The 27,940-nt window shown below is 39.6% G+C and overlaps 1 protein-coding gene across 1 annotated transcript in view; it reads left to right on the forward strand.

Moving 5' to 3' along the window:
* The window catches only part of STIMATE (STIM activating enhancer), a 49,814-nt gene that overhangs the window by 3,377 nt on the left and 18,497 nt on the right, over window positions 1-27,940 (forward strand). The window contains exons 2-4 of the mRNA XM_058173508.1: window positions 19,647-19,695; window positions 21,479-21,574; window positions 23,265-23,386. Coding sequence (XP_058029491.1) covers window positions 19,647-19,695; window positions 21,479-21,574; window positions 23,265-23,386 — 267 coding nt within the window. The remainder of the gene's footprint in view (window positions 1-19,646; window positions 19,696-21,478; window positions 21,575-23,264; window positions 23,387-27,940) is intronic.

Below are 27,940 nucleotides of genomic sequence, written 5' to 3' on the forward strand. Positions count from 1 at the left end.
GAAAAGGCAATAAGAGAAATGATATAGTTTCTATTAATTTTCTGAAAGAGAAAATTATTTATGCTGATTGAACTTTCAGGGGTTATTTTTAAGTTTTTTAAAGAAATGTATAAGGACCATGGACAGCTCCTCCAATGTAAACCAGTATTGATTTTATTTGGGGTGTGTCAAATAAAAATAATATTTTTTTTCACCAAAAGATTCTGGTTTGGGATAGAGAATCAATGGCTAATGAGTATTCATTTTCAAAAATCTATATTCAGAAATATAACTCTTTACTAGTAAGTTCATATTTTCATTAGTTTTACAATTTGTAAAACAAGCCAGATGAGGCATAGAACAACATTTTAATGCATAGTATATATACTGTATACATATAATCACTGCATCCAGGTATCAATAAGCTTGGGAATCATTGTTCTCTACAAAAAATAAGCATGGAAAAATACTAGCTGTTAATTAGGTCTGTGTTGGTGGAATGCTATATAATAGCCAGTAGTAGGATTTAGCCTACATACATGGTCGGAATATGATGGGGAAAACTTTGAGGAAATCCCAGAGCTAATGACAAGACTGGAAAGTTTGAAAAACATTTTGGAAGAAGACATTAGCAACCCACCTCTTCATTATGACCAAGAAAATAGAGATATGTCTATAAAGTCAAGAGGAGTTGAGCTTGTCTTGAGCAAAACTTTACCTTTTCAGAAGAATGTTAAGGGAATTCCCTGTCCCATTGTTTAATATGAAAGATATGCTTTTTAAAATGATGCATTGAAAATATATTTATATAGCAATTATTTGTGAAAACTGAAATAGATATTTCTGCTGTTCCCACCTGAGCTTCTTTCCTTCTGGAAATTGAAACTAGTTGTTCTATGCAGAAGAGAAGAATGTAAGGTTATACTTTGAGCAAAAAAGTGATAATCTAGACTACTTCTCTTACTTAGGCTTATTCATAAGACTAATAACATCAAGTTATATGTAGCCATTTTCAGGGATATCATGTTAATAGTCTTAATTCTTGGAGACCCAAGATCAAGAACTTTAAAAAACTGTAAAGAAAATTATATAACCAGCAGAGTACTGTGTTTTTAGTTTCCCTTCCTGCATTTCAATGCCTTTTTTCTCTCTATGTCACGTATTTTTAGACTGTAAGCTCAAGGACATGTGTTCTTGTTTTTATTGATCTGTAACCAATTACAAATATCCTTCTCCATAAAGAATGAGATCTACATGTTTTAAATTAATTAATTAAATTTGCTTAATATAAGTGGATCTAAAACAGGCTATTCTGTGTTTCTTGTAACTGATACAGGAACTTTATTCCTGGAATGAAAAAGATGGGAAAGGAAAGGAAAAGAAGTACTTTGTCAAATTATATAGCCTTCAGCTTGGTTACTGAACTCTTGAGCAGGTGCGGATAAGCATCCTTCTGTAGTGTGAGAGGAAAAAGGTTTCTTCAAACCAGTAATCACCACTGGTCTGCAGACCACTTGTGGTCCGCGAGAAAATTTTGATCCGCAGTGCATCCGGGTGGAGGAGCTGCTCCAGGATGAGCAATGCCCAGTCCTGTGACTAGAGCTCTGGGTATGGGACTGGCCAGGCATGGTGGTGCTATAAATCTCCGCTGTAGAGGGCGGTTCATGCAACTTGCAACTTTGCAGTGCAGACCTGGCCGGCTGGAATGAGGTAATGGTGCAAGGGGAAGTGACAGTGGAGGCTGGCCGAAGCAATGAGTGGCAGCAACCCTGGGCTGTTTCTTCCGCCTGCTGTAGCTTCCTATCGGCTGAACCCACCAATAGCTGTCCCCGCTGCTTGCCCTCCCTTCCCAGTCACTCCTCGCCTGGCTTGGGAAGGAAAGGGTGGGGGATGGAGATTCTCACCACATTCCAGAGTGGGAGTGAAGCTTCATCTCTTGCTGGATCTCACAGTTGTTTCTTCCGGCCCTTGTTGGTGCTTTGCACACCTCGGTTTCTCAGTGAGTTGCTTGACTTCCTCTCTGTTCCAAGATGCTGGCCCATGAGATGAGAGAGAGAATGAAAGAGAGAGAGAGAGAGAGAGAGAGAGAGAGGGAGAGAAAGAGGGGGAAGAGAGATGAGACAGAAAGAAAGAGACGGGGAGAGAGAGAAAGAGACAGAATGAAAGAGAGAAAGAGACAGAATGAAAGAGAGAATTGAGAGTGAGTGAGAGAGAGAATGAGAATCAGAATGAGAGAGAATGAAAGACAGAATGAAATAGAGAATCGGAGAGAGAGAATCAAAATGAGACAGAGAGAGAAAGCGACAGAGAATGAAAGAGAAAGAAACAGAATGAAAGAGAGTGAAAGCAAGAAAGAGACAGAATGGAAGAGAGAGAGAGAAAGAGAGAGGGAATCAGAGAGAGATTGAGAGGGAATGAGTGGGAGAGAGAGGAAGGAGAGTGCCTGAAGGACCCCATCCTGTCACTGGGAGTCCAGGCGCTTCAGCAAGCAGCGCACTGGATTTGAATTAGTGGTCTGCGGGATTTAAAATTATGAATTTTGTGGTCCCTGAGGTCCAAAAGATTGGGGATCCCTACTTTAAACTTCAAGTACGTATATTCTCACAACCTAATACCACTCCCCAAAAGCTCACTGTGTTAGAATTGAGAATGGAACTTTTTCTTGTCCCTAGCCATTGCTTTCTTTTTTCCATTTTCTAAAAAGGGTAATCAACACACTAATACTAACTTAATTCTTTAGCTCACCCAGTCTAGCTCCCAATAATCTGTAGATCTTATTTCATTATTTCTGTTTCACCAATGAAAACCCTGAACCAAATTTGTAAGCAATCAGCAGCAGCATTTTAAAATCAGCTGCTGAAAAGATTTATATGGGAGCATTCCATAGCTGGGTTTCTACCAGAAGAATTATTTCACTTCTTCAACTATAGAAATAGATGTTTCTTTTCAAATTATGAAAAAATACTTTGCATTTTTTTCTCCTGTATTTTCTTTTAACCTTAAACAGAAAGAAACAATTAACTGAGAAAAACTTCTTCCCATATATTTAAAAAAAGGGAATATACAGTATTTTATGGAGTATAAGACGCACCTTACTTTGGGGGGAGGAAAACAAGAAAAAAAATTCTACTTGAGATGCTCTCCGTTTGAGAGACTGCATTTGCAGCCTCTAAAAGCTCGAAAAACTCAGTTTGCAAAGGAGCTTCTCTTTGCAAAGGCAGCAAAGGACCTTTTGGAGGCTGTTTGAGAGGTTCTCTGTTTGGAAGGTTGCATTTGCAGCCTCCAAAAATTCCAATTCAAAAGGGTGGGTGTGAGAGGGGCTACATTTGCTGTGTAAAACACACACAAATTTTCACCCTCTTTTAGGGGGGGAAAAGTGTGTCTTATACTCTGTAAAATATGGTACTTTAAAAAAAATTAAAACAAACTGGCATTCTGGAAATTTGCAACACCCATTCTTTGAACTACATCCAGTATTGGATATAGTACACTGCTCAGAATCCCTACGTAGCTAACTTTAAAAGCCGCTACAAAAACTTATGCCACCAGATAAAGACTGAATGTAACAATTATTACATCAAACAAGAGGAAAACCTTCTGCACATGAAATCCACCCGCACCTTCTATTTTAAAGACTCAAGATCTATCCCACCTCTAAAAGGGCCTAACGGTAAAGACTGTAATAATGAAGCCGTTAAAGCAAACCTCTTTAATACATTCTTCGGCTCAGTCTTTGTAAACATCAATGGTTCATGGCCCACATTTTCTAGTTGTACCAAAACTAATTACAATGATCTAATACATATAGATTTCACAGAAGATAATGTTGAAAAGGCATTATGCAGCCTAAAACCATCTCTATCTATTGGACCTGATGGAGTATGTGCCTACTTCTTAAAACAGCTTTCAACTGCCATAGCAGAACCTCTAATTATAATCTTTGAAAAATCTTTCAGTACCAGCTCTGTGCCCAACCTGTGGTCACTAGCCACCGTTATCCCTATTTTCAAAAAGGGAGACCCCAGCCTAGTTGAAAATTACAGACCAATCTCTTTATGTTGCATCACCTGCAAAGTCATGGAATCAATCATAAACCAATCCATTACCCTCCACTTAGAGACAAACAATCTATTTTCTAACAAACAATTTGGTTTCAGAAAAAAATTGTCCTGTAATCTGCAACTCCTACACTGCAAAAACATATGGACTACACAACTAGACCAGGGCAAAGCAATAGACACAATTTACATAGATTTCTGTAAAGCCTTTGATTCAGTGGTACACAACAAACCACTAAAAATAAAATCTTATGGCATTTCCGAACCCCTGCGTAATTGGATAGCTGCGTTCCTGTCAAACAGGCGACAAGTGGTCGAAATAGGGAGCACCGTATTAAATCCTGCACCTGTTAATAGCGGTGTTCCCCAAGGCAGCGTTTTAGGACCAACACTCTTTATACTTTACATAGAGTTGTTAACTTAATCTTATATAGCTTCTTCTCTGGTAATATTGTAATATTAACTAGAGCATTAAAAAACAAGAGCATAAAAAACATTTGCTAGACCAATTCTCGAATACAGCTCATCTGTCTGGAACCCACACTGCATATCGGACATTAATACAATTGAGTGAGTCCAGAGATATTTCACAAGAAGAATCCTCCACTCCTCTGCGTGCAACAAAATACCTTATGCCACCAGGCTTGAAATTCTGGGCTTAGACAACTTAGAACTACACCGCCTTCGGTCTGACCTAAACGTAGTACATAAAATTATCTGCTACAACGTCTACCTGTCAATGACTACTTCAGCGTCAACCACAACAATACACCAGCACACAATAGGTACAAACTTAAGGTAAACCGCTCCAAACTCAATTGCAAAAAATACGACTTCAGCAACAGAGTGGTCAATGCCTGGAATGCACTACCTGACTCTGGTTTCTTCCCCAAACCCCCAAACTTTAACCTTAGACTGGCGAATGCTGACCTCACCCCATTCCTAAGAGGTCTGTAAGGGGCATGCATAAGCGCACCAATATGCCTACGGTACCTGTCCTAATTTCCCCATCTATTCATATACATTTCATGTATTCATAATCATGTTTATACTTATATCTGTAATCTTATATATGCTTGAGAAAAAATAAATAAATAAATAAGTAAGATGGGCAGTTTAGAAATATATGTGCACAGACATATATACACCCAGAGATATTTGTGTGGGAAGGTTGTTGCCTCCCTTTTTTTGCACATAAGACTTACTCTGTAAATTCCAACATGATCATCAGATACCAGCACCAACGGTTAGGCACTAAAAATTATTGGGGAGGCGGATTCATTCAATTGAGGGACAGTATTTCATGGACATAATGGATGAAGCCTTTATTATGGATTACTTGGGTGCTTTCAAAAGCACTTCACGTGTTTTCAAATAGTTGCAGAATTCTTATTGGCACAATTTTTTTTCCAAAATCTGATCTTTTCATCTTATACATCCAAATGTTACCATTTCACACAGTTTGTTCACATTTGTTTAAAAAAATGTCATCCAGGTGGCTATTAGTATGGATTTTAGGCTCCTTATCTTAGAAGTTGTGTCTTTAAATCAAAATGTAAATATGTATAATTTCCTCATGAATTCTATGCATATTTCCCCCCTTTACTAATAAAATAGAACATTTGTCATGGTATTACTATTTGTTCTGTACGCTTTATACACATACCTATTCTTATGCACCATTACTTAGGCTTTGTCTATATATTGACCATCAGTTGTGTTGTAAATGTTGTACCTTGATGAACGTATCTTTTCTTTTATGCACACTGAGAGCATATGCACCAAGACAAATTCCTTGTGTGTCCAATCACACTTGGCCAATAAAAAATTCTATTCCATTCTATTCTATTCAGCTGTGTTGCTCCCTGGTATGTAGGAGCTTATTGCAACTCTACACAGGTCATTTAAAAATGAATCTCACCAATTTCAATTAGACCTGCTTCTCCCAGCTAATAGGATTACACATTAGTATCTCATTCATCTGAAAGGGGAATGCTTTAAGATTAAGGACATGGGAGGAAGAGGTCAAAAAACAATATCACTTAGCAATGACAATCCTAGGCAGTCCTGGTTGACATTATAACAAGGTAAAGGTTTCCCTCACACATATGTAAGGGTCCTTGAGTGGCTCAGACTGCTAAGACAGTCTGTTATTAACAGCAGCTGCTTGCAATTACTGCAGGTTCAAATCCCACCAGGCCCAAGGTTGACTCAGCCTTCCATCCTTTATAAGGTAGGTAAAATGAGGACCCAGATTGTTGGGGGCAATAAGTTGACTTTGTATATAATATACAAATGGATGAAGACTATTGCTTGACATAGTGTAAGCCGCCCTGAGTCTTCGGAGAAGGGCGGGATATAAATGCAAATTTTAAAAAATGTGCTAGTCGTTCCTGACTCTAGCAGGCAGTGCTTATCTCCATTTCAAAGCCGAAGAGCCAGCGCTGTCCAGACATCTCCGTGGTCATGTGGCCAGCATGACTCAATACCAAAGGCGCACGGAACGCTGTTACCTTCCCACCAAAGGTGATCCCTATTTTTCTACTTGCATTTTTTACATGCTTTCAAACTGCTAGGTTGGCAGAAGCTGGGACAAGTAACGGGAGCTCACCCCATTACGCGGCACTAGGGATTCGAACAGTTGAACTGCCGACCTTTTGATCGACAAGCTCAGCGTCTTAGCCACTGAGCCACTGTATAACAAGACACATGGGCAATTAAATGGGAAGAGATAGGAATCTTGAACAGACTTAATCATAGTTTCAACTGGGAAATGTGACCATCCTAGATCAAGCCAAGTTCAAAAACACTACAGAATTCCTGGATGCCTGGCATGCTGACAAATCAGCCTTCAATAGGCATACAAACAACATCTATATACTGTTCAAAAGAGATCATCAATAAGCTAAAAAGACCAGAACACATCTTCACCAGACATCAACACTCAAATGAGCAGAGATTAACACCAATATTAGACCAACAATCAAGAAGCAGATCCCAATGAAGGAACTGCCAAACAAGCTAACAATAAAAAGCCCAACCAAAAAATCTCCAAGACCACTCCCACTGACACTGACAGGGCAAGCCATTAGAATATAAATTGAGAGCACATCCCATTCCTCACTTGCACTGATGTTTCCTAGTTTGGATAATGAAACATCTGCAAGAAAAAAGCAAGCTTGGAATGCCAAGGTCCCCTCATTTCAACCCTGAGCTACAAGTATTCTCTATCACTCAAACAAATTTGTGTAGATTGATCTGTACACTCCTAAAATGGAATAAAAAAAATAGAAATAGAATAGAGCAGAGCAGAGCAGAGCAGAGCAGAGCTGGAAGGGACCTTGGAGGTCTTCTAATCCAGCTCCCTGCTAAAGCAGGAGAACCTATACCATTTCAGACAAGTGACTGTCCAAAAGCCTCTGGTGATGAAGCACCAACAACTTCTGGTGGCAAGCTGTTCCACTGGTTATTTGCCCTCACTGTTAGGAAGTTTCTTTAATTCCAAGTTGCTTCTCTCCTTGATTAGTTTCCATTGTTTCTTGTCCTGCTTTTGGGGGCTTTGGAAAATAAGTTGACCCCCCCTCCTCTTTGTGGCAACCCGTCAAATACTGGAATATTGCTATCATGTCCCCCCAGTCCTTTTTTCTAGATTAGCCAAACCCAAATCCTTCATATGTTTTAGTCTCCAGGCCTTCAATCATCTTAGGTGCTGTTCTTTGCATTTTTTCCATCTTTTTTGTAATATAGTGACCAAAACTAGATGCAGTATTCCTGGTGTAGCCTTACTAAGGCTTTATAAAACGGTACTAATACTTCCCGTGATTTTGTTTCTATAGCTCTATTTATAAAACCAAGGATTGTATTAGAATTTTGGGCTGCTATTGCATACTGATGGCTCATGTTTAAGTGATTGTCCACTAGGTCTCTAAGGTCCCTTTCATAATTACTGTTTTTGGGCTAGGTTTCACCTAATCTGTACTTGTACCTTTGGTTTTTCCTGCCTAAATGTAAAACCTTGTAGAATGTTTAGTGAATCTCAGTTGATTCTCAGCTAGTGTTTCTTGTTCCCTGCTTAAGGAGAACAAAAAGCTCCCCTTTGAATTTTGTTTGAAATGACCATAAGTTCAACTTGCATCTTCAAAATAAATATAACTCAGTCATATTCAGTTAGCTCCTTTAAGCTATTTTTTTCAACTGTCTATAGGTTTCAGGGGGGAAATGAAAATTGACCCTGGAAAAAAAGAAATTGAAGCCTTCCCACTCATGATTTAGAGCTTCTTAGGTAACAATAAAGAATTAGCTTTTTTCTTCTTCCTTTCCCATAGAATATGAATCTGTGCTGAATCCTAAATCACCTCTTTTCTTCCTATTAACTGGCTTTTCTCAGTTCAGAAGGCAGCAGTGAGAAACAAATCAAATTCTGTGAGTTGAAATGGAGCATTTCTGATTTACTAGCTAGTTATTTCTGATCAATAAATAAACTCAACTAGTACACCATAATTGATCTAATGGCTGAAGAGTCCTGATACTTTTTACAGGAAACATAATGCGCCAAGTAAAGGAATTACCCAAGAAATAAGCTTTTATATGTTGCCTGACTATTACTTTTTAGCATCCTGGAGACTTTTACTTTATTAACTAACATTAGGTTTTGCTAGAAATGTTGCAAACTGATATCCCTCAAACATATTTTTTTTCAGATTGCTGTTATTCATGAAGCAGTGTCATAAAGGAAATATTGTCATTCTTCCCTTTCAGAAAATGGGATTTCTTTCCATTCTCCTATGGTACTTTTTTAGTTAACAGGTTGAACTTCGCATACTAGCAAATATAAATTTCATTGCGCTACCCTAAACATTTCTGATAGTGCATGCATTTGGCACTGGGGGCAAAGTGTGTAATATAAGTTTGTTCCAGATTAGTGTGTCTTTATGCTAAGCAAAAAAATGGAGATAAGAGCTTTGTCCTCTTGCAGGAAATAGAAACATCTGAATCTGAGAAAGGAAGTTTACTGTGCATTTATTGATTTATATTAAGTTATAGTAGAGTAAATAGACTTGAAGTGTGAAATGTTTTGCATAAATGTGGACTTAAATGTTGCTGAATGCACTAAAAATGGTGCATGGTAGAAGTAAAGCATGCAATTGAATGCTCAGCACTGAGGAAGGAATAAGTCAAAAAACTGAGATGTTCTTTCGCTGTTTAATGTATTTGATGGGTAAATGTGTCAAGAGTAATTGTGATGACATTAGAGCTGTGTAGGTTGAATACATGAATTTTGTAAATTAATACATCAATAACCAAAGTAATTGTGTTATAAATAATGTGCATGATTGCAAGTAACACATGATCCGTGAAAAACCAATGCAAGTACATATTTTCCTTGATGAAAGATTCTCTAAATGCCAAAACAGATGGAGAAACTTTATGACATGGAACTTTTGATAGTATGTGGTCTATTGCAAGCAATGAAAGTTTGTCAAAAACAAAAATGGCTGTGTATAAAAACATGTTTCTGCCCAATTTATTATGTGAAAGCAAGGGCTGGGTAAATCAAGAAAAACAAAAAAGTCAGTGGAATGAATGCATCAGAAATGTGCAGTGTGTATGGTGAAACAATATGAGGTAAGGATCAAGGACAAACAATTGCTAGATGAATGTGGCCAGAGTAGGAAAGGAGGTTAATCATTTTGAAAGAGAGATCTGAAGTGATTTGGTCATATAGAACAACCCCCCCCCCAAATCTTTTGGGCACTAGGGACCAGTTCTGTGGAGAGAGGTTTTTTTCCACGGACGAGAGGGGGCATGGTTTTGTGTGCTGCTTGCATCCTGCAGATGGGGCTTCACTTGTTTAGGTGGCCCAGTTTCTGGCACCCCCACAGACCCGGGGGAGGGGGGCGGTTGGGGACCCTGAAGAGATATATGAGGATTAAACTGCAAAACAAATAGATGAAGACTGAAAACAGTGGGAGGAAGGATAACTGGAGAGTTGTGTCTGGATGGAATAGATGAAATCTTCAAGAAGAGAAAAGTGAGAAGTTTAAAGAATAAAAGGCAGTATATAAAATGCTTTATGGGCATGGTGGAATCAAAGATAATGCTACTTTATAGATAATTTCACTGATGCAACTTTTTTGTAAGTTTCTGCTTTCTGCTCTCTCACGCTCCCTTTGCTAAAGTGCTTTCTTCAAAACATACCGTAATCTTCCAGATCCATTTTATATATCCCAGTCAGAGAACTACCCAGGAGACAAAACAACCAAGTTTAAAGATCACCAAGGACTCCACAGATCCTTCTTTCCTTTTTTTTTTTTTTTTTGGAAGTTCACAAAAGCTCTGTGTGTCTTGTATGTCTGTACACTATATGTATCCCTTGTTTAAAATTCTTCATTATAATAGAAACTTGAGAAAACTTACTATGAGTTTTACTTACTTACTATGGGTGTATTGGTTTGTTACAAAAACATATAAACAGAATTTACATATATATGAGAAACAGTTTCTTTCATTATCTTTTTTTTTACTTTTTAAAGTGAGAGATTAGAATCTCTCTTTTTTTTGTAAATTATTAAATATCTTTGTTCATGCAGTCTGCAAAATATTGGGCACTTATATTGTTACTGATACCAAATACAGGTAGTCTTCAACTTATGACCAGAGTTGACTCTAGAATTTATGTTGCTAAGTGAGACATTTGTTCATTGAGTTTTGTCCTATTTTATAACCTTTCTTGCCACAGTTGTTAAGTGCATCACTGGAGTTGTTAAATTAATATCATGGTTATCAAGTAAATCTGGCTTTTCATTGACCTTTCTTGTCAGAAGGTCACAAAAGCTCATCACATGACCCCAGGACACTGCGATCATCATAAATATGAATCAGTTGCCAAGCGTCTGAATTTTGATCACATAACTATGGGGATGCTGCAATGGTCGTAAGTGTGAAAACTGGTCATAAGTCACTTTTTGTTGCCATTGTAACTTGAAATGGTCACTAAACAAGTCATACTAAGTTAAGGACTACCTGTATGGAAAAACATGGTTACCAGGTTTCCTAAATTTGATTTTCTAGAAAGTCTACATATTACATTAAACTTTTCACCAGTTGGCATGATCTGACTTCCAGTCCTTCCTGATCCTGTATTATATGGTCATTTTATCTTAACCCTTCAAATTCTGTGGTATTGAGTTGTAGGATATTTGTTCATAGGAAAATTGTTTACTAAAAGAAAAAGTCTAAAATTCTTGCTGATTTATATAGAATATAAGATTAAATGCTGTAAATAAATTGAAGGCTTTTAAGATCATGCTGTGTTTTGAGTTAGAAGTTATTTCATGCTTGGGAAAAGTTATGTCCCGAAATTAAGTTCATATAACTAAATAAAACTCAAATTTCAACTATGTTTTTTCCTTAGTTTCACTCCTGCTTATAACTAACTTTTTTAGAATACTTCCTCTGTATGAGTGGTGGTTATGCTTGACATCAAAGTTTTTTTAAAAAAAAATAATCCAGGAAAAAGTTGCCCCGTCAGATGATCAATGAGTTGTTCATGCCTGTTGAGCACCTGTGTTGCTTTAGCTTGCTTTATTTGTGAGAAGGGAACGTTGGCTTACCTGAACGTCCCTTCTTGGAGAGGGGAAAACGGCCGTCAGGAATGGGTAATCTCTTCTCGTTGCTGATTGGACCGAGTCTTTTAAATTGTAGTTTGTGGTCCCCGCCTCCTCCTATTTCCCTCCAGCTTTTTCGGCGAGGATTCAAGTGTAGGCCGGCCTGTCTTTCTGCAATGATAGAGAATTAGTGCCCTCCCGCCCCAGGGCCCCGAATAGACAGACGCTAGGAGTTGACGCGCTTTCCTCTCCAAGAAGGGACGCTCAGGTAAGCCAACGCCCTTCTCTCAGTCGGGAAAACGCCGCCAGGAATGGATATACCAAAGCCCCATGTCTTACCGGGAGGGTTGATGGCGGCTTGTCATTGTTGGGAAAACACCGACTGCAGAACCCGCCTGCCAAATGCAGCGCCAGCCGAGGCATAGGAGTCCACCCGATAGTGTCGAATAAACGAAGAAGGGTTGGACCACGTCGCCGCTCTGCAAATCTCCTCGATGGAGGCTTGGGCTCCCCAAGCGGCCGAAGAGGCTGCACTTCTGGTAGAGTGTGCTGTAATCTTTCGCGGAACCGGTAGGGATTGGCTCTCATAAGCTGCGGCAATTGCGGCCCTAATCCATCTGGACAGAACCGCCTTGGTCACCTTCTGACCCAGAGACAGTGGTTGGAACGACACAAAAAGGGCCTCTGTTTTACGGAAGGATGATGTCCGCTCAATGTATATCTTCAATGCTCTCCGCACGTCCAGAGTATGCCACAGTCTCTCCAATTGATGCCTGGGAGATGGACAGAAATTAGGCAGAACGACCTCCTGTGTCCTATGGAATTGACTGTTAACTTTCGGGAGGAAGGTAGGGTCTAGACGTAGCACCACTCTGTCGTTGAAGAAGGTGCAGAGGTCCTGCCTAATTGATAAAGCCGACAATTCCGAAATTCTGCGGGCTGAGGTGATGGCTATCAGAAAAGCCACCTTCAGTGACAGAATACGAAGAGATGAGTCTCTAAGAGGTTCAAACGGCGTTTTAGTAAGAGCATTGAGCACAGCATTTAATCGCCACGATGGAAAGCGGTGAACGACTGGCGGGTTGACGTTGTTAGCCCCCCAGAAGAATTGTTGAATGAGAGGCTCTTTGGACAGGGATATAAGTGAACCACATCTCAAGACTGAAGAAATTGCCGCTACTTGTCTCTTGAGTGTATTGGTCGCTAATCCTGAATCGAGACCTCGTTGCAGGAAAGCTAGAATGTCTAATACAGAAGCTGAGGAAGCCACTATACCTTGAGGTGAACACCACCCTTCAAATGTGCGCCACGTGGCCTCGTAAATCCGTTTGGTAGAGTCCCTGCGGGAGGCCAGCATGGTGGGGATGACCTGGCCTGGAACTTTTGCCCTAATCAAGACGCTCCGCTCAATCTCCACACGGCTAGGCGTAGCCATTGCGGTTCGGGTGTCGAATCGGTCCCTGGAAGAGACACTTGGCTGTCCGGGATCCTCCACGGTTCCCGGACTGACAGAGTCAATAGGTCCGCAAACCAGGTCTCCTGGGCCAGAATGGGGCGACCAGAATCAATTCTGACTTTTCCAAGAGAAGCTATGACACTCTGGGAATCAGAGGAATTGGTGGGAAAGCGTAGAGAAGTCCCGGAGGCCAACTGCTGCGGAGGGCGTCCACTGCCTCCGCTCCCCGAGATGGGAATCTCGAGAAAAACCGAGGCACCTGATTGTTGGTCTCTGAGGAGAATAAGTCCACCTGAGGAAGTCCGAAGCGGGAACACAGCTCGTGGAAATTCGTTGGAGACAAGGACCATTCCGACTGGTCGATGGTTTGGCGGCTGAGGGAGTCTGCTGTACAGTTGTCCGTCCCCGCAATATGTTCTGCTTTCAAAGAGCGCAGGTGGGATTCGGCCCAATGACCGAGGGAAAGGGTTTCCGTCATCAACGAGTGGGAATGCGTGCCCCCCCACCTGTTTATGTGCGCCGGCCACGTTGTCCGTGAGGATAAGGACATTCCTGTCCCGGATGAGATCCTCAAGGCTAGAAGAGCCAGACGGATGGCACGCAGTTCTAGAAAGTTGATGCCGTGATGGACTTCTGAGGGGACCACTTGCCTTGGGCCAGGTGTTGATTCAATGTGCCCCCAGCCCGAGAGACTGGCATCTGTGGTGATCACGCCCTCACTGGTTCCCTGAAGACTGAACCCCTGGCCAGCACCTCCGGATTCCACCAAGCCAAAGAGTCGGCCACCTCCGTGGAAGACTCACCCGTCGCTGGAAGAACTGCACCGCTTCCTCTGATGTGGCAAGAGGAACCACTGAAGTGGCCGACTGTGGAGGCGAGACCATGGAATAATATCGTATGACGACACCATTTTTCCCAGGAGTTGGGAGAGTTGTTCCAAGGGGACCGACCGTGAAACCCTAGAGATGCTAGCTAACTCGCCAAACTGACCTGACGCTCGAGTGACAGAAATACCATTGAACTTAGTGAATCAATCTGAGCACCCAAGTGTACTATAGAGGTGGAGGGATTAAGATGGCTCTTCTCCCAGTTAATCGAGAACCCGTGTGATTGTAGCGCTTCAATGGTCAAAGAGATATCTCTATGGGCGCATTTGGGGCAGTTGACATGATGAGAATGTCATCTAGGTAGGCCTGGAGCCTAACCGAAACCTTCGGATGTGGGCCATAAGAGCAGCCATGACTTTAGTAAAGACCCTAGGGGTCAAGACAACCCAAGGGTAAGGCCCGTATTGATAGTGAGACCCTTGAAGCAGAAACGCAAGTATTTACGGTGATCACGTCTAATGGGGATATGTAAGTAGGCCTCTGTTAAATCAATAGAGGCCATGTAATCTCCCTGTCTAATGCACTCCAATATGGAACGTAATGAGTGCATTTTAAAACGGTGGTACACAATGTATTTGTTAAGAGCCTTTAGGTCCAGAATAGCCTCCAGCCCCCGACGGTTTGCTTACGACAAAGAGTCTGGAATAGAAGCCCTGTTTGAGTTGATCGTTAGGAACCAATTGAATAGCTCGAATAGCCAAAAGGTGATGGACCGCCGACTCCACCAGAGAAGCACTAGAGCTGCGGAAAGAAGTCGGGCAAGAAACGAAAACTGTCGGAGGGGTGGAAAGGAACCTAGGCCAGGCCGTGTTTAATGGTATCTCTAACCCAACGGTCTGAAGTGGAAACCTCCCATTGGTCAGCAAATAGAGCCAACCGCCCTCCAATGGGGAGGACTGCTGCGGACTACTTGAATCGATTGTACTGTTTGCCCCGCCTCGAACGGCTTACGGGCCGAAAACTTTGCCCTGTTCTGACCTGGTCGGCCCTCTGGTGTTTCCTCTGTACGACGGAAATCTTCGCCAAACCCCGACCTCCGGAATCCTGGCCACGAAGGAAGCGCAGATGAAGCTGGTGAGGTCGAGGAGCGAAAATAAGGCTGATGCGAAATTCCCCGTCGAGATAGGGAGGGCAAAATCTTCTTCTTGTCCTTGGTCTCTATTAGGATCGGGTCTAGCGATCGCCGAATAAGTGTGTGCCCGCATAGGGAGAGGAGGCCAGGCGCCATTTATTTCTGGTGTCCGCCGCCAGTGACGGAGCCATAAAAGTCTACGGGATGTGACTGTAGACCCGATAGCTTTGGCCGAGAAACGGGCCGCGTTCAGCGTCGAGTCCGCTGAGAACTCCAGAGCTGCAATGACCTTGTTAAGGTCCTGATGAGCTCTTACGTCCGATGATGGTAAACGGCCCTGAAGTTGCTTTAGCCACATGATAGAGGCTCTATTGAAAAAAGAAGATGCCATGGAGGACCTGACTGACCAGGCTGAAGCCTGATGGGATTTGACCAAAGACTGGTCAGCCCTTTTGTCCTCCGGACGGAGAGCCTCGCTCTGGACCAGTAACGTGAGAGGTTGCTGTTAGAGCCACTACTGGTGCATCCACGGAGGGACTTGCAGGATATTTTCGAGGTCTGCTGCGCAGTTGTAAAACTTTTGTCTGTGGCGTTGGGATTAGAACCCAACCCGACTCGCCCACTGACGCTGGACCACATCGACGAACATCTTAGGTGCGGAATAGTCTCGCAGCCACCGTGGGTTCCACAAACAGGTTAGATGAGGTGCTAGGTAGGGTTGGGGATTAGCTGAGAACCCGCAACCCCACCTAACCCTGTAGTAGCTAGGGCTTTGAACAGGAGTGATCGAAACAAGTGGGGTTTAAAGAGGCCCACAAATGAAGGCTGGTCCGGCCCCAGACCCTCATCCTCCGATAAGGCCTCCCCAGTATCCTCTTCTTCTTCGGATACCGAGGCCTGGCTGACCTCCTCAGGTGATTCTTCTCTTTGAGAATTGAACATGGCCGGGCCCGGATTAGAAGACTGTCTCTTTTTATCTACCCTATTGGCTTTGGAAGAAGAAGAGGGCATAGATTGCTGATGAAGGGCTTGAGCTACCTCCTGACGAATGGCCTGTTGTATCATCAGATTAAAGGAGTCTGGCAGTTGAAAAACTGGCATCTGGGGCAATCTGGTATCAGGATGTACTAGGGGCACCCCCGCTCCTTGTGCCACCCCCATTCCTTGTGATACACTAGTTGGTTGAGCTTGCAAGGAATCTGGAGAAATCCTAAGTTCCATCTCTGAAAGGGTGCGGAACAATGGGGTGGTTGCAGTTTGAGCTGAAGGTAAGGGGGAAAATCTATCTGGGGACCAGGATCCAGGCGCTTGGATAGGCTGGGAGAGAAATACTGGGCCTTGTGGGTCAGGAATGGCCCCAGCGTTTTGATTTCCCCCTTGCTTTGGGGAAGGAGACCGGTGAGCCCTCTTTGAGGCCTTGGAGAATACCTTTTCCAGAGCCCTATGGCGTCTCTCCTCAGCTTGAGCCCCTTTCTTAGCCTTGGCCCTGGCAATTTTTCGCCCCCTGACAGGAGAGGCTTGAGGGGCTGTAGAGGGACCCTCCCCTGGGTCATCCAGAGTCGCTTCCCTCTGAATAGGAGCTGGCAAGGCGGTCTGGGAATTACAGGCGTCCGCCATTTTGTAAAGGAACTTTTCCCGCCAATTTACGGCCGCTTGGGCCTACTCACGTTCCTTTTGGCCTGCCGCTGCTGCTGTGGGCGTCCAGCGGCAACTTCGACGTTCTCCTCTCTCTCTCTCTTTCTCTCTCTCTTCTTGACCGCGGACTCCTGCGGTCGCCGCCCCTTTGCTAGCCCGACAGCCTAAAAGGCCGTCCACTGGCCTCCCCCGTCTACCTGCAGCCCTTGAGGAGTCCAAAAGGCAAAAAAAAAAAAAAAAATTTTGCTGGGGCAAGGCTGGGTGTTTTCTTCGGCCCGCGGCTTCTGGCCTTTGAATCGCTGCCGCGGCCGGGATCGCGACGGGGGAGCTGAGAGAGAGAGAGGCTGAAGCGGAGCGCTTCTGGTACGACCCCCGTGAGCCGCTCCTGTGCCTCCCGAATCGTCCGACGACTCTTCGCGCCACGGGGACGAAACCCGTGAGCGCTGCGATGGCTAGCTGGCGAAATCGCCTGGGCGGTCCTGTGGGCTCGGGAGCAGATCCCTGCTCACCGCTCTCCACTAGTCAAATCAAGTGGTCAAAAAGACCAAAAAATAAAAATAAAAATAAAATAGAAAAAAAATTTTCAGTACTCGCTAAGAGAAAATCCTAATTAAACACTAAATTTACCACAAACTCAATCCCTCAAACTAGAAGCCCAGTCTGAGGTAATTAGAAACGCTCTGGTCCTAGCAAAACCGAGTCGAAAAAGCTGGAGGGAAATAGGAGGAGGCGGGGACCACAAACTACAATTTAAAAGACTCGGTCCAATCAGCAACGAGAAGAGATTACCCATTCCTGACGGCCGTTTTCCCCGACTGAGAGAAAGATAATGAAAGCTATTGATTAGGATTGGTGTGAAGTAACATTGTGAAGAAAAAAAATTAATAGTTGCAGATGTCATTTTTAAGCCTGCCAGGCAGAATTCATTCAGGTATTGTAATTATTTACATTGAGACTTGGGAGGACACATTGCTGAAAAATATAAATTTGAGAATTCTTAAAGAGAAATAAATTGAAAATCTAGAAAGATTGTCTCATCAGATGTGAAGAGGCTGTTAAAATAGATTTGGATTGAGTGAGGATTGCTTTAGGGAAAGGAAAGCAGAGGATCTGAAGAATACAGAATAAAATGGCTTTATTTCGGACTATCATTGTAAATATTAATAGAGATGAATGACTGGGAGATATTAGATAAATCTTCTACTTTCTTCCCAAGCATGATATATAAGAAAGGAGACCTTCTGTAGTTTTATTTAATTTTTTTCTTTTCTTCGTACCACTATGATTATCTTTGTTTATATCTTGCATTTTTTCAAGCAATTCAGCCAAAGCTTTGCATTTTCAGAATGCAGTGTTGATATTCTTGAAAGTCCTGTTTGAACAGCATCTCTCTGAGAGCCAGTTTAGTGTACAGTAGGGATGGGGAACTATGGCTCCTTTATTTATTTTTTATTTATTTATTTATTCATTCATTCATTCATTTATTTATTTATTTTGTCATATCAGTATATATAGGCATTAACATGAAATGAAATAGCTATATAATATATAAGCATATATATGAGCATAAATATGTAATAACTATATTAATTGGGTATAATGAAAAGAAACAATAGGACAGGAACGGTAGGCCCTTTTTATGCTCTTATGCTTGCCCCTTACAGTCCTCTTAGGAATGGGGTAAGGTCAAGAGTAGATAGTTTTTGGTTAAAGATTTTGGGATTTTGAGAAGAGACCACAGAGTCCGGTAGTGTTAATGACTCTGTTACAGAAATCATATTTTCTGCAATCAAGTTTGAAGCGGTTAACATTAAGTTTAAATCTATTGTTTGCTCTTGTATTGTTGCGATTGAAGCTGAATGACCTGTTGACTTCAACTCCCAGCTCAGGAATTCTGGAAATTAAAATCCACAAGTCTTAAAGGGGCCATAGTTCCCCATTCCTGGTGTACAATTATGATTAAGGCATCCAGCTAGGAACTGGTAGACTAGTCCCATCTTAGGCACAAAGCCAGCTGATGGTCTTGGAGTAGTCACTTTCTTTCAGCCCTAGGAAGGAGAAATGGCAAACCACTTCTGAAAAAACCCTGCAAAGAAATCTGCAGGAACCTGTCTTGGAGAACTGAACATGATTGAATGGGGGAAGAGTGTGTGTGTGTGTGTGTGTGTCTTATTGGTATCAGCTCTTCATGTATTTTTTTTTATATTAGTATCCAATCTACTGAATTTGCATTTATGAATTAACTATGTGACTTTGTCTCTATAATTCTATCCTAAAAATTTGCTAACTGGAAACAACTTATCTTCCTGGTTAATACTTTTGCAAAATGTATGAACAGCTCAATCACTGAACCTTTGTTTTTGGTAGTTAAATAAATGGTCTCTTTAGTATTATTTCTGAGCCAGTAAAAAAAAAAATACATTAGAACCTACTTCTGTTTCTTTAGAATCATGCAGGTGGAAAGTAGGTTGAGTGCTTTTTTTTTTTTACTACTTCAGGCATTGGCTTTAAAGATAAAATGCTCACAATGGCTAGTTGAAACAATAAGCACACTGCTAATTGTTTGCTTTTCTTATGATCTTCAATTGTATTTATTGCCAATTTACTTTAAATAGTTTTCTTCAGTTGTTTTCAGTTGCATGAAATTCCTCATCTCTTTTAATAGAATGATTAATATCTTACCCTACCTAGATGAGCCATGGGACTGGTTTTAAAGTGGTTCTGTTTATTGAATTGCAGATTATAAGAGACAAGGGTGAAAGAAAGTGTACATTAACAATAACACACCTGGGTTTAATTACTAACAGAATCTTGGTACTGAGTACCATATCATTTTACAAATCTGTCCTTAAGCCTTAGACTCCAATCTGCTATATACCACTGTTGCATATAGATTCCATCTGGGTGGAGGACTAGTTGATAGCCTACTAATAGTTGCTAATTTTCTTTCAGTGAAACGCTTCAGAGAACCAAAGCATGAAAGACGTCCTTGGAGAATTTGGTAAATGTCTACTGTTTTTGCAGGCTGGGAGTAATTAATTATAAAAGATGTAATATGACAATGTTTTATATAAATATTAACTCTTCACTCTATCTTTTGTAAAGGAGCAAATCTTGCTAAAATGTAGGAGTAGTCAGTTACACACTGTAAGTAATAGAAACTTAAGATTATGTTATTGGCAATAAAGATTCCAGTTTTTGTTTAATCATCTATTTCCAACAATATTTTTTTAATTGTCTTGCTTCCAAAAGGCAATTGAAAGTGTCATTACTTTCCATATTAAGTAATGCTCTTTATTGCTAAACCTAAAGCATATACATTTAATTAATAAATAAAATTTCATACTTTTTCCTGGTGGCAATTCTACAATAAGCTTATGAAGCATAAGGTCCAAAAGAACTTCCATACAGGGAGTCCTCATTTAACTAGCAGTCGTTCAGGGACTATTCAAAATCAGGAGGGCACTAAACGAAGGGATTTGCAGTGTATGCCTGAAGTTATATAATATATTAAATTGCCCGCAAAATTACCTGATTGTAATCTGAGCACAATACTTTTGCATGTATGACTGGTTGCCAACGGTCCCACTATCATGTGATGGCCATTTGCAGCCTTCCCTGCCAGCTTTCCCAAAAAATCAGTGGAGAAGCCAGAAGGGAAGGTCACACGTTGCTACCACTGAAAGAACTCCCTCTGGTTTCTGGGGGCTAACTGTAAAAGGTCCATCCTGAAATCCAAGCAGGATCTTGGCACAGAATGTTTGTAGCATGGGTTGTTTGCAGCTAGCCCCCAGAAACCTGAGCGGCTGGCTGCAAATGCTCTATGCCAGGCTATCAAACTCCCGGCCCACAGGCTGGATGCATCACATGCTGGCCACGCCCACACCTAGTTTAGCGAAGGAGAAAAAAGTCCCGATAAGTCATGTGATGCTGACGTGATGACATGAGTTTGACACCCCTGCTCAATGCCAAAATCCTGCTTGGATTTCAGAACAAAATGTTTTTAGCCAGGTTATTTGAGAGCAAAAGGGCTGCTCAATCTCAAAGGATTATGGTCCTGTTTAGGAATCCCTTCAGCAGACAACACTTTTACTCCATTCACTTAATGACCTAGGACAGGGATCTGCAAACTTGACTCTTTTTAAGACTTGTGGACTTCAACTCCCAGAGTTCCTCAGCCAGCAAGTTTCCAGACCCCTGACCTAGGAGATTGCTTAATGACTGCAACCAAAAGGTTTGAACAAAGCAGTCCTGTGACAGACATCTCACTTAATGTCTGCTTCACTCAGTAACTGAAGATTTTGGTCTCAATTGTGGATTTAAATTGAGAACTACCTGTATGGTACACTTATTATTTGTCCCATATTCAGTACATTTGTTAAAAATAGGTTTTAGTCTAACCCATTTAAATTGGCTCATGTTCTAGAATAATGAGATGTATATTTTATTCAAATGTTTGATTGCTGTCAGTTGCTGTTGTGGTCTAATGATGCTAGTCCTTTCACGCAAGAAATTTGCAAGATTTCAGAAGTGACTACTATTTAAAGAGAAATTTGTCTTGATTCCAAAAAGTCATTAAATGCTTTGCAATCTTTAAAATATCAATATTTTGCTGTCTTCATATGTGAAATTCCATAAATCTTCTTGCCCCTTATTCTAGAATAAAACTATAATATCAACCATGTTTGTGGATGAGGGGGGAGGTTCAAGATATATAAATTGTAACTATATAAATTAAAATATGCAGTCAATTATTCAATTTGATGTCTAAAAATTTTTTGTAGGTTTTTGGATACTTCCAAACAAGCCATAGGGATGATGTTCATCCATTTTGCCAATGTATATTTATCAGACCTTACTGAAGAGGATCCCTGTTCACTGTAAGTGGAGAAATATCTTATTGAAGTTAATAAGAATGCCACGATATGCACCAAGTTTTAATTTTCCAAATTAGCATATTATTACCATAGAAGTATTGGCTAGATCTGATATGGGACCAAAAATATCTCCTCTTGAGTGCTGAAGACAATAATCAATGATACTATGTCACTTGAATTCTTCAATCCGCCTTCTCTTCTTTTTTCTTCCAAATGTTTTAATTTTGTAGTTATGGTGGAAAATTGACTAGTGCCCTCTGGGAAGACCTTTAGGACTTTTCTCCCTGTTCGCCGGCTGTTATACATTTTTCTTTGTTACCCCAGAGCCAACTTTTCCTTTATCTCTCTGGATGATGTTTTGGGCTGCAGGAGCACTGCCCTATTGAATTTAAGAGTCTCCAGGCTCTGCAATATAGCAAGTAGCTGATACTTGTCATGATAGTTGGCATTTTAAAGCTAACCTTAGCTAATTTTATTAAAACAAGGTTATACCTGATTGGTTCTTGGGTCCATAAAAAACCCGAAGACTTGTAGACTAGATTGGAAATAAAAAAAAAACAATCTAAAATGAAGTTAATGGCAATCTGTTTCCATATTTTTGCTAAGATAAAATCACTCAGACTCAAAAGCTTTTACCATTTATATTTTGCCTGACCTTCAAATCAAGTTGATAAATATGTACATAATATCTACAAAAAACCATTTTCTGCTATTGCTTTGATGCTGTAATTGATGAATAAATTAAAATTAAAACAGTATACTACATTCCATTGTCAAATGGCATAAACAGTACCACAAAAACTGACTAACATGCAGTTAACTGTGAAGCAATTGTCCACTTTTGTATTAGCTAAAGCAACAGTGACCTCTGCTGGCCTTTACATGTAATAATTGCTCAAATTATTCTAGCTACTCAGTCTTGTTTATAGACTTTCATATCCTAATAATGGGTTTTTTTTTTAAAAAAAACGTATTTTTCTTTTGTGCTATATTTTATGTTATCAAGCATTTGCAAATTAATTAAACAGTAAATTTGGTTGTGGTATTTTTAAACTGCTGTTTCTTGAAAGAGCTCAGGGTGGTGCACAGTTTCCTCTCCAATTTTTACTCATGCAGTTGCTGCACGTGGTAGGTTATCTAATCAGCTTTATGGCTGAGCAGGGTTTTGAATCTAGGTTGTCCTGACCCTACTGCAACATGCTAATGAGTATATCATACTTTCCTCTCTGTGTGTCCATGCTATGCTAAAAACTGTGTTTAAAAATATTGCTTCCGATTTAAATGAGGCAGAGAATAATATCTGTTTGTGTATTAGAAGTTACAGTTTTTATATTAAAAGAAAAATGCTCAGATTGACTTCCTTTTTCAATTAGGCCATTTCCATCTCCTTTTTTTGCTGTCTCAGTTATATAATTTTATGAAGTATATATTAAAAATCCTTAGTAGTTGATCCTGCTACCAAAGCTGTATGAATGACCTAAAAGATTAATATGCTGTAGGTTACCTTCAGATTCTATACTAAAATTGAGGTTCTTTATCTGTATACATAGAAGTGCTATTATTATTGTTGACATGTTTTTATTGCTCAGACTGGAAAATGGGAGATGATAGATGAAGATTTCAATCATCAAAGCTACACAATTTTTTTAAAAATAAATCTTTAAATTTGTGTGTGTTTTTCTCATCCCTTCAGATACCTTATCAATTTTCTGCTAGACGCCACTTTAGGAATGCTGGTAATTTATGCTGGTGTCCGAGCCGTAAGCAGTGTTGTTGAACGACAGCAATGGGAATCTCTTCGTTTTGGTGAATATGGTAAAAGAAAATTATTACTTTTTGAAATAATTATTTAGTTGGCATTTAGGTTTCAAATATAGGGATTGGCAAATTTATCTGTAATTAGTATTTTGAGCTAAAGGTGTTTGAGCATTATAAGTGGCCAAATCTTAAAATATATGAAATTCCAGCTATTCTATTTACCAGTTCTTTATGCTTTGTCCAAGTCTGATGAGCCAGTGCAAATATTTTTGTTTTAATTTCTAGTTTTTAAACTTGAAGACTTTATTAGATACTCCTTTTTTTTCTCCATTCTCTGATGACTACTGATAGCAAGGATAATAATACCATCACTATATGTAGTATAAGAAAGAGCAAGTTTCAAGGTGATATGAATCTCCATTTTTACAGCATAAAATATTTTAATGTCTAACCATAAAACTAAATTGAATTCTTTATTAACCATCTCCAAAATACCCTTGCAAGTCACTAAGGGATAATGTAATATGCGTGTTTCCCAGCCAAGCTTGAGCTTATGCATATTTGTGCCCTATTTATTTTGTAAAGGTAAGCACATGTTTGTTATAAAGCTAAATCAGAATGAATGAGGTGGACTCTTTTGCATGTAAGGTTTAAGTGCAGATAATCTTTGTTTAGCAACATAGTTGGGACTAGAAACTTCATCACTAAGCGAAGTGGTCACTAAATAAAAAAATCATATAACCATGATTATCCTTTATGAATTGCAACTGAGAATACTAATTAGTTCACACTAATGGCTTTTGTTTGCCTCCTAACTACTCCCCTGCCCTTTGTAATGCTCACCCTGGCATTAGGATTGGCAAGAAGGGAATTAAAGTTTGTGTTTACATTCATTGAAGAAGAAGGGATTATAATAGCAAGTAGGCACACAATGGGGCATACATATCAAAAGCAATGTGTTGGCAGTTGCAATTGCAAGTATGGTATGCTAACAGTCCAGTATATTATCCATTGTTTGCCTGCTTACTCCCTTATAATCCCTTTCTCTCTGATCTCTCTGCTCTGCAAGGAGAGGAAAAGAAAAATAGTAATTCAAACAAAGACATTGTGTACTGACTAGGGGCACTGCAACTGTCATTAATCTGGACATTGGTTGTATTTTTTCAGCACTGTCATAACTTCAAAAAGATGTGAATTAGACAGTTGGTAAGCAACAGTCTGCTATTCATATCTATGGGAAAGACATACATATGTCTATGTATGACTAATTTAATAGTCTCCATGAGAGAATTAGTGGAAGATAGAAAGATATGAGATTCTGTATGCGAGATAGATTTTTATATGATAGTGCCAATTTTAAGGGGAAATGGCATGGAAGAAAAGGGAAAGAAATGAAAGAAGCTAAAATGAAACAGTTGCAGGAAGAGAAATTACAAGTCCTATATGAACAGTACTAACCAGATAAGCTCTCAAGAGAACAAATAGAAAGTAGGTATAAGGAAGGAAATGTGGAAGTTGCTTTGCATATAGTGAAAACTATTATGTTACAAAGTGGCACAGAAGTGTGTAGAGTTATGCTGATGGAAAGTATGAAAAAGGATGCTTTTGGAAAAATGAAATGGAAGAAGCTATGGATGGGGAAAGAGCATTCAAGAAAATGGTGCTGCAGAGTAAAATATTGCATAATATATAGAAAGACAAAAAGGGTTTTACAAAGAATGCAACAAAATAGAATAGTGATTAAAAGAGGCAAAGAAATTGCAGTGACTTTTATAGAAATTATTTTGAAAATGGGCGAAAAAGGTTAAACATGGAAGTCTGCCAGAATGAATGGAATCAAAAATAAAAGTGATTAAATAATTCAAGATAATGCTGAAATAAGTGATTGCTGAAAGAAGTATTTTATAGAATTGTAGGGGACTAATAGTAATATATCAAGAGTGGAATTGAAACAAATAGTATAAATTATAGAATCCAAGAATAAGAAATAAATCAGTAACAATGTTAAAAACACTTAAGAGTGCAACTGTAGATGGCACCACTGGAGAAGCATTAAAAGTTGGGTGTGGTTTGTATATGGAATGACTTTGCAGCTTGTTTAATACGTGTATGAAGTTTGCATCTATACCAGAATGCGTCTAACAATAATTGCAAAAACTATGGGGAATTCATTTGTGCAAGTGGGAAACTATCTGATCAAAAACATGCAAAAGTTTGCAGCAAAATAAGGGAAATGCGGTATGTCTATTCTGGCAAAGGATATGGAGACTAAATTTTTGTTTAATTATTGGGAAATGTATGTATGGGGGGAAAAATGGCTGTATGGTTGTTGACCAAGAGAAAGTAAGTTGTTTTGAAGTATGTGTGACAATAAACGGAATACTTTGTGAATACTCACAAACAGTAAGAAGGCAGTAAGACATGGATACATGAAGTTTCCTTGGTTTGTCACATTTATGAATAGCAACAGCAATACCACTTTGACTTATATACTGCTCCACAGTTCTTTACAGCCCTTTCTAAATGGTTTACAGTCTCAACATATTGCCCTCAACAATCTGGGTCCTCATTTTACCAACCTCGGAAGGATGGAAGGTTGAGTCAACCTTAAACTAGTCAGGATCAAACTGCTAGAAGTTGGCAGAATTAGTCCGCAATATTGCATTCTAATCACTGCACCACCACAGCTCAGAATAGATGTATAAGGAGTGCCTATGTTGGTGTTAGAGGTTTGTTGATGGGTGATGTGAGTGCGTGCATACTATTTGTGTATTAATGATGTCTTGTTGACTGACAATCCAAATAACTTGCAGTAAATGTTGACAGATTGTATGATTAAAAAGCATGAATCTGAACATTTATGTATTAAATACATAAATTTGCAGATGGTAATGTTTGACAGGAAAAATTGAATGAATGATTATCATTTATATATAAATGATAAAAAACTAGAATAATTATATAACTTTGTGTAATATATGACTCTGTGTACCTTGGCAGCATATTAATTAAAATGGAAAAAAATTAAGATATGCAAACTTTGGTAAAAAAAATAATTAATGTGGTTAAACAACTTGTGGTTGTTGCAAAGAATAAAAATAAGCAAAGTTTTATTACATGGAGGTGAGAATAGATTATGTTATTTAAGATAAAAATTAGAAAAAAAAATCAGTGAAGTGGGTGAAAGTGGAATATATTATTTAAAAAGGGCTGAGGAGGAGGAAAACAGGATCAGTAATAAATGGATACTGAAGTGATGCATTCAATACAAAAGTAAGCAACTGGGACAGAAGAAATTTGTTGTAACGGTTTGGTTAGAAAAAAAAAAGAGGATCAAATTGCAAAACTATTATCCCTTCAAGTAATAGGTACTGCAGGAACGATTCCAGGAACACTCTTTATTGTAACCAGATGGAATAACAGAATCTCGAAAGTTTTCCTCAGTCCCAACTTATACTTAAAAAAATCAGGATGGACATATGTCTTCCCTGTTTCTTAGGACTTGCAATCTTTTCTGCAGGTCCTCCTTTAACCGCCCATTCCTTTCTTCCCTATCTTCAAGTCCTTTCAAAAACAGAGATATGAAGTAAGAATGACTGTGTTGAACCATGGGGAAATCTCTAGCTGGATGGAAATGAATGAGATCCACAAAGAAAGGGAGGTGAGAAATTTAAAGAATAAAGAGAAACATATGAAGTGATGTATGATGTATGTGGTGACAGCATGAATGGTTTGCAAGGATAAGAAGATAATGAAGCGCTTTGAACTGAGTGACTATACAGTTGATCTAGATCTGTTTCTTTTTCTTATCTCGGATCTTTATGGCTTACCATTTTGTTTCTGTGCTTTGCATAACATAACAAACATAACATTGCAAAAGGCAATAACATAATGTGCACACGCACACAAGCACAAACATTTTGTCAGAAAAATACTTTTCAAAGTATCACAGAGATTTTGGAGAGTTAAGAATTCTAATTTAAAATTATAGCTGGCATTTCAGCCAGGGTTGGCTGAGATGTGACAATTGATTTTAAGTATGCTTAATGGAATGTCTGAATTCATTATTTTAAAAGAATCCATGAAATATAACAGCCTTCTTTGGAAAGCATCCTCACTTTTTTAAACAGTTTGCCAGAAAGCAACCGTAAAATTGTCCAGAACAGTCATTTTCATTTTTCAACTCTATTCCTAAGAAAACATTTTCAAATAATTATGGCATATTTAGAAGACTTCCGTTCAGGAGAATTTTCCAACTAGTTATACATGACAATTAGTCATGATAACTATATATTACCTCCAGTGTCATAGAGAATGTGTCTTTCATTTGCTGAGGCATGTAAGAAAGGAAGTCTTAATGTGCTACTAGTCTTATCATGGCATCTGCCTGATGAATGTGAAAATAGGATGCCAGAATAATCCAGAATGATTCTTAAGTTCATGTAATGTTAATTGCAATTTTCTGTTTTCTTGAATATATTCCAGCTATAATATAGAAATATAACTATTGAGTATATTCATTGTTTGGATTTCCCATAAAGATATAAAACACTGAAGAGTAGGGAAGAACATTAGGAATTCTATGAGGATTTGGCTTTAAATGACCAAAAT

Source organism: Ahaetulla prasina, chromosome 2 (assembly GCF_028640845.1).
Source record: "Ahaetulla prasina isolate Xishuangbanna chromosome 2, ASM2864084v1, whole genome shotgun sequence".
Taxonomy (NCBI): Eukaryota; Metazoa; Chordata; class Lepidosauria; order Squamata; family Colubridae; genus Ahaetulla; species Ahaetulla prasina.